Source organism: Rutidosis leptorrhynchoides, chromosome 1 (genome assembly GCF_046630445.1).
Source record: "Rutidosis leptorrhynchoides isolate AG116_Rl617_1_P2 chromosome 1, CSIRO_AGI_Rlap_v1, whole genome shotgun sequence".
NCBI classification, from domain to species: domain Eukaryota; kingdom Viridiplantae; phylum Streptophyta; class Magnoliopsida; order Asterales; family Asteraceae; genus Rutidosis; species Rutidosis leptorrhynchoides.
The window spans coordinates 186890640-186902261 of record NC_092333.1 but is presented as its reverse complement, the minus strand read 5'-3'; the positions used below and the strand labels follow the sequence as shown (position 1 = coordinate 186902261).

At 34.4% G+C, this 11622-nt stretch overlaps 1 protein-coding gene across 1 annotated transcript; it reads right to left on the bottom strand.

Moving 5' to 3' along the window:
• Positions 1 to 2901: 2901 nt before the first annotated feature.
• Positions 2902 to 5600, bottom strand: LOC139892977 (uncharacterized mitochondrial protein AtMg00810-like). The gene is made up of 2 exons (XM_071876110.1): positions 4563 to 5600; positions 2902 to 2916 (listed from the first exon to the last, which is right to left on the bottom strand). Exons 1-2 carry the CDS (start codon positions 5598 to 5600, stop codon positions 2902 to 2904), a joined length of 1053 nt encoding a protein of 350 aa, XP_071732211.1.
• Between the last annotated feature and the right edge of the window lie 6022 nt (positions 5601 to 11622).

Genomic DNA, 11622 nt, shown 5'->3' with positions numbered 1-11622 from the left:
ATTTGATCACTATGATCAGTGTAGCTATAGTGGTAGTTATTTTGTGAGGATTTTAGTTTATAGGTATTTATAGTTACAAACATTTATAAGAAATTACTCCGTTTATAGTAAGATGAGGCAATTATATTAGGGGAAAAACAAGTGGAATTTTTAAAATTGATGTAGTTTTTGTAAGTGTAGAATTTTCCAATTAAGTTTTTCAGTTTGGATCCTTTTAATTACTTTTAAATGAAAGATATAACTGGCTGCTTTAAAGAAATGAAAAGTATAATTCTCTGATTTTTTCTTTTTAAAAAAGAATGTAAGGTATTAGAGTAAGCACGTTGCTCCTGCAGTTTTATCTTGTTAAATGATTTAGAACATTTAAATTTTAATCATTCAACATATATTATGCAATATTCTTTTAGAAAAGAAAAGTATTTTACTTTAAATGGCCTAAAAAGAATCATTATGTTTTTAGACGGAAAAAAATTATCTTTACAGTTTTCCAAATTACAGTCAAAAGTTTGATTGTTATATTTTGCTTTCGAGTGGTCGGAATTATGTTTAAATCATGTTGCCAAACACGTTTCTAATTTAAATTTTAAATTTGTTTAAATTGCAAATGAAAAGAAAACAGCATCTAATGTCAATGTGTCAATGCAATTAATGCCGCCAATGGATTATATATATATATATATATATATATATATATAGGGGGCAGGATCAATGGAGAAGTAACCAATCGTGGGAAGCGGGGGAAGCAAATTTTTTTTTTTTGTTTTTTGTTTTTTTGAATTTTTTTTTTCCGGGATCATGATCACACGAAAATATGAACATTTAGAAGAGACACTTCGTGATGAATGTTATTATTTAGGCGGAAAAACGATCGCCAAAAATAACATTCAAGACAATATTGTTCGTGAAGAATATGAACGTTTTTTTTTTCCATGTTTTGTGAAGTAAAATTTAGCCCGATTTAGAGTTTAGGGTTTAGGGTTTAGGGTTTGGTATTTTGGGTTTATTCCATAAACCCAAAACACCAAACCCTAAACCCTAAACCCTAAACTCTAAACCGTTCGTGTTAAAAACTCAATCTAAATCCTAAATCTAAACCCTAAATCTAAACCCTAAACCCTAAATTTCTAAACCCTAATATCTAAACCCTATAAACCCTAATATCTAAACCCTAATATCTAAACCCCAATAGCTAAAATCTCAAAATACGCTCGAAAAACACGATAATTGTTATATATTACTTCTTCGAGCGTTTTCCCGTCAAAATAAAAATATTTATCACAAAGTGTCTCTACTAAATGTTCATATTTTCATCTCATCTATAATGTTCGTGAACAAAGTTTTTTCAAAAAACGAAAAAAAAAGTTTTTGCTTCCCCCCGCTTCCCCTCGAATGGTTACTTCCCTCTTGATCCTGCCACTATATATATATATATATATATATATATATATATATATATATATATATATATATATATATATATATATATATATATATATTAGAGGGATCAAATGAGAACTTTTTGTATTTGAGAACTCACGCGGCCGAACAAAAATCTTCACGAGCGAACAAAAAATTGATTGATTCGAATAATTTTGTTTCTTCCTTAATTTTACTAGTAAAGGTTAATTTCGTCATTTTACTCGTGTCTATCCGACATATATCGATGTTTAAATCGTTTAATTCAAAATTAGGGTTCTATCTTATTCCCCAAGTTCTACGATTTCATTCTTTACGATTTCAAAATTAGGGGTTCTATCCTTCAAATTGATTTGCGTTTTTACAGTCTCTATCGTTTTTAGGTCATTTGATTACATGCTTCAAGTTCTCTGTTCTAAATTAAAAAAAAAAATTGATAGTACACAAGGTCGATCGGTGATAAGAATGTTCAAGTTGATGACTTGATTCATCGTAATGATCAGTTTCATGTTAATGATGATTTTGTTGTTAACGACGGCGATGATGATGAACAATCTCATTTTTTGACGTCATTGATGAATTTGATCATATCGAGATCTTCGAACATCATGATACTAACGGAGAATGTACGTTTACATGTTTTAATTAAAAATCATTCTTTATTTCTTTGAGAAATTCCTACTGTTAGAAGCAATATTTTTTCATAACTAGATGCAAGATGATGCATCTTTGAATCCTAATGTATATTGCTGCTGTAATATACATTTTTTTTTGTACACGTGTGTTCTACATGATGCATTGAGTGTTTTCTACATTTAATGCATCTATTATACATTCAATTTTTTGTGTTCTACATTTGTGTTCTACATCTCTGATGTACATGTGTCTGTTCTACATTTAGGCATATAGATTTACATGTATCTGTTCTAAGTCATTGTTATGCTTTACACTTTGTATTTTTACATCTGTGTTCTACATTTGTTTTTGTACTTTTTGGAGGCATGATTTATAACATATATTTTTTCGATGCACCTTTATGCGTCTTTTTTGATAGATTATATATTTATTTATGTTCTTTTTATATTTTTTTCACTGGTGTTTATGTACCCAAAAGTTTTTGCGTTGGTTCTGAGGAAATATCATCTTCTGGTATAAAATCGTGGACACTTAATGTTGACAAATCTCTTTTACCAGCTATCAGAATGGTTTTTGATTCAATAGATTTAGCATATAATTTTGACAAGGATTATGCTGTTAATGGTGGTTTTGAGGTAAGGAAGTCTTCATCAAAGAGAGGGTTTGATGATTTTGGTAATAGTCTAGTCAGATATAAGTACTTTCTATGTAGCAAGCAATGATCTAATCAAGAGATTTTGCATAAACCTGAAGATGTTTCAGCTACTGATGATTTATTTGATATTTATGCGGATTGTTTTGGGGAAGTTAATACATTAACGTTTGTTGATGATAATGTTTGTTATAGAGTTACACAGACACTGCCTATTCAAGTAGAAAATAAAAAAAAAAATAAAAAGAAGAAAAGAAATAGGCCATCACAGAGGACATGATGTCTTGCTTCTATTGGTATCGTGTTGAATAAATACAATAAATTTGTCATTCAAAAGTTTGTTAAAGCTTATAACCATATATTTGTAACGACCCCGGATTTTCCGACTCATATTTATTAATATTTATTATTAATACTTGCGCTTTAATAAATGTATTCTTATACATTTTACTTGTTACCATATTTGACTTTTCAATATCCCGACTTGTCTTTGTGACACACGCTTTTCAAGAATAATATTTAGAATATTATTTACGTTCATGATTAATTATTATTAATCATTTTTAATTAACTAATGTTAGTAGTTAATTACTTGAGATTTTACTAAATTGTTGCACACTTACATGGGCTTATATTAATGGACTTGAACTTGGAAGCCCACCCTACTTTTCTTAATGGACTACTAGTAAGCCCACTATTATGCTAATGATTCTTTAAGACTAATCATGGATTAATTAAGTTAAGTTGGAGATAAAGATGTCTCAAGCATGCATGATCACCTTTCCCATGTATTTGACTTTATACTCTTCCTAGCATACACCATCTTCCCACACTTGAAAGTTGCACTTTGACTTCCCCATTTGATGCCTCAATACCGTCGGTCTTTAGTGGGCATGGGGAGCTCAAATTTTTTTTTTTGTTACTTATAAACTAGTCCTTACTCCATTCCACACACACTTCATACTTACACTTTCTTTTCTCTAAACTTTTCTCTCAAAATTGTAAGTAATAAACTTTATTTTTCTTCTTCTTTCTTCCTTGAATTCGACTTGTATCATCAACATCATACTAGTTGTTGTTTGTTGTTCAAGATCAAACTTTATAGTTTGTATCTTCATGAATCTTGTTTCTTCCATCCTTAGTTTGATAAGAAGTCAAGAACAAGAATCTAAGCTTGTTAGCTTATGGTTCTACACTTGAAGTTCATCTTTTCTTTCTTTTAAATTCGTGATTTACATATATTGGTCAAGTATTACTAGTTAATCTTGATCTCATTTTTCTTGAAATTAAAGTTTAAACTTTGTAAGATCAAGAACATGGAAGTTAAACTTTCTAGTTATAACTTCATACACTTATGTTAGATCTAAGTTTCTATAGCTTATGGTCTTCCAATTTTGTTGTAAACATAAGCTTATAAGCTTACATATAATTTACAAGATAAAAATCTAAGTTTCATAACTTATGGTTTTATTAAAGTGAAAATCCAAGTTCTATAACTTAGGATCTAACTTAAGAACACTAGATCTAGACTTTTTGATAGAATAATGATAATTGAAAGTGTGCTTTTCATTCAATAGCCGATGGGTTTATATGCCCACCAAATCTCCTAAGCTTGGTAACTAGAATCCTTTATTTAAGGATTAAATACATATGCAATATTCACAAGATAAACTATTATAATGGGTAATTACATACAATCTTATCCTAATATAATTGACAGCTATTACTCCCCCGCAGTCGAACCCTTCGGTAAAGAAACGTGGAGACTGGAACAAAATTCATCAAATAATAAGTGCGGAAGACCTTTCGTGAAAATATCAGCAATTTGAAATCTTGTGGGAACATGCAGTATGCGAACCTGACCTGTGGCAACCTTTTCGCGGACAAAATGAATGTCCATTTCTATGTGTTTAGTACGTTGATGATGAACGGGATTGCCCGAGAGATAAATGGCACTCATATTATCACAAAAAACAAGAGTGGCTTTCGGAATGGGACAATGTAACTCAAGAAGGAGGTTGCGAAGCCAGCACGATTCTGCAACAACATTCACGACGCCACGATATTCAGCTTCAGCACTAGAACGAGACATCGTTGTTTGGCGTTTAGAAGACCAAGAAATCAAGTTATCACCGTAGTAAACACAATAACCCGAGGTGGAGCACCGAGTGTCGGGACATCCACCCCAATCCGCATCGGTATAAGCAATTAGATTCGTAGAACTTGACTTAGTAATATGTAAGCCGAGTGTAAGAGTACCTTGCACGTAACGAATGATGCGTTTTAATGCATTCATGTGAACCTCCTTCGGATCATGCATATGTAAACAAACTTGCTGCACAGCATACGAAATGTCAGGCCGAGTGAAAGTAAGATACTGCAACGCACCTGCCAGGCTTCGATATTTTGTGGAATCAGCATATGGTCGGCCTTGTTTGGAGCTTAGCTTACGATCCGTAGCTACTGGAGTAGAAACAAGATTGCAACCTGTTAAGCCTGCTCGTTCTATAATGTTGGCAGCATAGGTAGCTTGACTAAGAAAAAGTCCATCAGACGAACGAGTGACGTTGATGCCCAGAAAAGAATGCAACGGACCCAAGTTTTTCATAGCAAATTCACGAGATAATAAGGACATGAGGTGTTGGCGCAACTTTTCATTAGAAGTTACAAGCACAATATCATCGACATATAAAAGTAGATATGCCATATCCGACCCGTGACAAAAAATGAAGAGAGAATGATCACATGCGCTATTACGAAACCCAATAGTCTTAGCATAATCCGCAAATCGTTGATACCAAGCCCGAGGAGCTTGTTTCAATCCGTAAAGTGAGCGATGAAGAAGACAAACATGGTTAGGATGAGTTTCGTCTCGAAAACCGAACGGCTGATGCATGTATACTGTTTCCTTAAGATGACCATGTAGAAAGGCATTTTTTACATCGAGCTGGTGATTTGCCAAGACTTAGATATAGCAATACTGAGCACTAAGCGAATAGTAGCCGGTTTTACAACCGGGCTAAAGGTCTCGTTACAATCGATGCCAAGAAGCTGTGAACGTCCATCTCCGACCAACCGAGCTTTGTAACGCTCGAAAGAACCATCCGATTTTACTTTGTGCCTGAAAATCCACATAGATCTAATAACCTGCATGTTAGGGTCTCGAGGGACAAGTGTCCAAGTCTTATTAGCAATCAAAGCATTAAATTCATCATTCATAGCCATTTTCCAATTCGGGTCAGTTAGAGCCATAGAAGGATTGGATGGTAAAGGAGAGATAGTGGATGTGGCCGAGAGATTAAAAGGTGCTTTGGGTTTAAAATTTCCGGACATGGCACGAGTGATGATGGTGCGGACTGGTGGATCAGGCGTAACAGAGGGAGATGGAGATGTTGGTTGATTAGTTGATTGTGTAGTAGAGGGAGAAGCAGATATAGAATCATGCAAAGGTGGTGAGGAGGTATGCGTGAAAGAAGGGGAACCAGAAGGGCCTGTATGCGAAATTGGGCCAGAGGAGGTAGGTGTTGGGTTCGTGAAAGACTGTTGGGCCGTTAGTGGACTGAGAGGTGAGGTGGGATTCGTTATGTTTGGACTAGGAGGGGGAGTTGGAGCAGATGCTATAGGTGGTGTAGGATAAAACATTGGATTAATTGAACTAGTGAGAAAGTCATACGTATTTTGGTTAGGAGAGTGAGTGGAGGAAAATGGGAATTGAGACTCATTGAAAATCACATGGCGAGATATAAGTATTTTTTGTGTGGAGAGTTCGAGACACTTATAGCCTCGGTGATTCGATGGATATCCAATAAAAATGCAAGGAAGGGATCTAGGTTGAAGTTTGTTTCGTTGTGTAGAAGGAATAAGTGGGTAACACAAGCAACCAAAGACGCGTAAATGATGATAAGTGGGAGTACGATTGTAAAGAAGTTGAGTAGGAGAAAGATAGTCGTAATTTTTATTAGGAAGAATATTAAGAATATAAGTTGCCATAGCAAGAGCGTGATGCCAATAGTTAGGAGGCATGTGAGAATGGGCTAAAAGAGTGCGGATAATATTGTTAATTGCACGGATTTTTCTTTCGGCTTTCCCATTTTGAGGGGAAGTGTAGGGACAAGAAAAACGGAAAACCATACCATTTTGTTGACAAAAATTGCGAAAAGAAGCATTATTATATTCAGTTCCATTATCACATTGAAAAGTATTAATAGATTTTTGAAATTGTGTAGAGATATAAGCATGAAACTTGGTGAAGGTAGTATAAACATCTAATTTTTGTCCAAGAGGGAATGTCCATAAGTAATTGGTACGGTCATCAAGAAAAAGTATATAGTATTTATGTCCGGCTGAACTAGGGATGGGGGATGTCCATAAGTCACTATGTATTATATCAAATGGAGAATAAGTAACATTAGAAGAAGGATAGAAAGGTAATTTAACTTGTTTGCCAAAAATACAAGACTGACAAACTTTATTATTAAACTTCGAATTACAATCAATGTAACGTTTATTACTAAGGTTCTTAAGAATAGAATCGCCCGGATGACCGAGGCGATGATGCCATAAAGTAGAAGAAACAGCAGAAAATGCGGAATGATTCTTGAGATGTTATTGTAGAAGTAGGCCATTGAGAGGATAGAGGCCTCTTGAGCTGTTACACCGCAGGATGGGGGTCCCCTTCGGAAATTCCTTCAAAGTGAAACCAAAAGGGTCAAATTCAAGAGAAATATTATTATCAATAGAGAGACGTCTAACAGAAATAAGATTTTTAATTAAATTAGGGGAGTAAAGAATATTAGACAAGTAAAGGGGACGGGTGGTGGATAAAAGAGAAGAATGTCCAGAACCATGAATTGGTATTTTATGTCCATTTCCGACTATGATGTGATGAGGAGACTTTGATTGATAATAAGATAGGAGCTCACCTGGAGAACCCGTCATGTGAGATGTAGCGCCCGTGTCCATGTACCAGTTATTGTCAGGTGGATTCAAGCTCATTGTGTACATTGCAGATTCAATATCAGTTGGAGTAGAAGCCATTGAATGTGCATATGAAGGTTGGGCCTGATGTGGGCGTGGGCCTAATACACCTTGGTAAGAATTGTTGGTGGGCCGTATGGATGTTGTGGGATATGGACTAGGTGCTGGGCTCCAAGTTGTGGGTTGACCCGTGTATGGATTAAATAACCACTGTTGGTGTTGATTTCCATTAGAAACTCCAGAGTATGACCTTGTATTCCCGCGACCTCGTGAAGCTTGACCCCAGCCACGATAGCCTCCTTGAAAATTGCCACGACCACGTCCTCGGTAGTTAGATGAAGTAGGTCGAGTAGTGTTTGTAGGCTGTGGCGCGGAGGTGTGAGTGACAACATTTAAAGCCGTATCAGTGGAGGACGAAGAAGAGTGAGCGGCTTGTTGTTGTTTGCTGGCTTCTTCCATAATAAGAGTAGATCTTGCTGCAGAGAATGATGGCAAGGGTTTGGTGTATGCAAGTTGTGAACCAACGTGATCGTAATTTTCATTCAAACCGGTGATTAGTTGAAGAACGAGGTGATCTTCTTCGATAGCAGGACCAACATTAGCAAGTTGATCGGCAATAATTTTGAGATCTTGACAATATGCAGACACATTCGGATAACTATCGAGATGTATGTTGGTGAACTTGCAACGAAGATGAACAGTACGTGAATTTTTGTTGTCTTCATGTACATCCTTGATGCGTGTCCATGCATCAAGTGCAATTTGTTCAGGTTTTAGAATAATATCGAGCATATCAGTCGATATAGTGCCATAAATCCAGTTAAGGACGACCACATCTAGACGATCCCATTGCTCCTTTTTTGTGGCGGCAGCAGCAGCAATAACAGTAGGGTCAGAGGACGTAACAGAAGATTCTTCGATTGTGGTGGTGATAGGAGTAATATGATCGATAACTTGGTAGGCTTGACAATGGGTTTTGAAGAGGGAAACCCAGGAAAGGTATTTGCTTATGTCTGTGTCGAGAATAATTGGTATGCAGTTTTTGATGTTGGAGATTGTAATGGCTGGATGAAACTTATCGGCCATTGTAATAGAAGAAGAAGGATTAGAAAAATCAAGTAGATGAGAAGAGGAGATAGGATCGATGGTCAATCTGATACCATGATAGAATAATGATAATTGAAAGTGTGCTTTTCATTCAATAGCCGATGGGTTTATATGCCCACCAAATCTCCTAAGCTTGGTAACTAGAATCCTTTATTTAAGGATTAAATAAATATGCAATATTCACAAGATAAACTATTATAATGGGTAATTACATACAATCTTATCCTAATATAATTGACAGCTATTACTTTTTAGTCTAGGATCTTTAAGATCTAACTAAAATCTAAGTTTTACAACTTAAGGTCTTGATTATTTAGTTTACATTCAAGTTTATAGCTTAATATTACTATTAGAACTCATGTATGTGTCGGATCTAAGATCTTGATGTAACTTTGGTTCATCAACCTACTTGCAACCCTTAAATGAGTTGTGCTACATATATTAGACATACACTAGTTTCATGATGGTCAAAACTTGATAAAGATGATGAAAACACATCAAAGAGTTGTACACTTGAAGCTATAAGCATCAAGGATGAGAGCCGTGATGAGCATCAAGCACCAAGAACCCACCGGAACACTTTGCTTACTGTTTTTGGGATCTGATCAGTAACCTGGGTTACTGGAAAAGTTAATTTACAGATTTTTCGGTTCGATTAGATGACTTTTCGTTTAAGACTCGTCTTAATCCGACTTACGGTTTATGATTTATAGCCTTCCGAAAGTCACTACGCCCTTTTAACGTTGTGCTGAAATTTTGTGACCTACTCGTACTTAAACCGTCACCCCGGTCAAACAAAGACGATTTTGGTTCTGTAAATTGGTCAACAACTAGGGGACTCATATACGGAGCCATGGCCACTGGTCTCACCTCATTTCAGTTTGTATAGAGGTCGTAGCGGCTGAACGAAGTCAGCATTTATTTCGAACTCTATTCTTGATTGAAAACTTACTTTACTTTTTACTTATGTTGTTGATGATGATGATACTTAAGACCTAATTTACATACTTTTAAACCTTTGGGAACGATTTACTGACTTAGTAACTTTTGACTTAGGTAGAGGACTGATGTGTTCTAGAGGGTGTGTATGAAACGGCTATCAGTTTTATATTTATTTACTACAGGAAATCACCTAAATTAAACTAAAACACAAAAGACAAGTATACCTATCGTGTAATAATATAGCTAAGGTAAAGTCCGAGAGGTCGATCCGTGGACACTATTATTGGGTGTCTTACTAGGTCAAATTAGTTAATTAAGTAGTTAAACTAGATTTAGTAATATATAGTAATTATAGGTAACTTTGGGGGGAATTACCGTTTAATGACCGGTTTGTCGATTTTATATTTTTAAGCGTAAAGATAAATGATAATAATTAAAGTGCATAAAATAAATAAATTGTAGTGACCCGAACTTTTCCATGTTTATATATATTAATTGAGATTGATATTTACATGATTAAATGTTTCCAACATGTTAAGCAATCAAACTTGTTAAGACTTGATTAATTGAAATAGGTTTTATATAGACAATTGACCACCCAAGTTGACCGGTGATTCACGAACGTTAAAACTTGTAAAAACTATATGATGACATATATATGGTTATATATATAGTTAACATGATATTATGATATGTAAACATATCATTAAGTATATTAACAATGAACTACATATGTAAAAACAAGACTACTAACTTAATGATTTTGAAACGAGACATATATGTAACGATTATCGTTGTAACGACATTTAATGTATATATATCATATTAAGAGATATTCGTACATCATAATATCATGATAATATAATAATTTAAAATCTCTTTTGATATTATAAACATTGGGTTAACAACATTTAACAAGATCGTTAACCTAAAGGTTTCAAAACAACATTTACATGTAACGACTAACGATGACTTAACGACTCAGTTAAAATGTATATACATGTAGTGTTTTAATATGTATTCATACACTTTTGAAAGACTTCAATACACTTATCAAAATACTTCTACTTAACAAAAATGCTTACAATTACATCCTCGTTCAGTTTCATCAACAATTCTACTCGTATGCACCCGTATTCGTACTCGTACAATACACAGCTTTTAGATGTATGTACTATTGGTATATACACTCCAATGATCAGCTCTTAGCAGCCCATGTGAGTCACCTAACACATGTGGGAACCATCATTTGGCAACTAGCATGAAATATCTCATAAAATTACAAAAATATGAGTAATCATTCATGACTTATTTACATGAAAACAAAATTACATATCCTTTATATCTAATCCATACACCAACGACCAAAAACACCTACAAACACTTTCATTCTTCAATTTTCTTCATCTAATTGATCTCTCTCAAGTTCTATCTTCAAGTTCTAAGTGTTCTTCATAAATTTCAAAAGTTCTAGTTTCATAAAATCAAGAATACTTTCAAGATTGCTAGCTCACTTCCAATCTTGTAAGGTGATCATCCAACCTCAAGAAATCTTTGTTTCTTACAGTAGGTTATCATTCTAATACAAGGTAATAATCATATTCAAACTTTGGTTCAATTTCTATAACTATAACAATCTTATTTCAAGTGATGATCTTACTTGAACTTGTTTTCGTGTCATGATTTTGCTTCAAGAACTTTGAGCCATCCAAGGATCCATTGAAGCTAGATCCATTTTTCTCTTTTCCAGTAGGTTTATCCAAGGAACTTAATGTAGTAATGATGTTCATAACATCATTCGATTCATACATATAAAGCTATCTTATTCGAAGGTTTAAACTTGTAATCACTAGAACATAGTTTAGTTAATTCTAAACTTGTTCGCAAACAAA

Bases quoted from the DNA above. Each gene is read 5' to 3' on its own strand.
- LOC139892977 (XM_071876110.1), bottom strand. From the start codon at position 5,600: ATGCATCAGCCGTTCGGTTTTCGAGACGAAACTCATCCTAACCATGTT.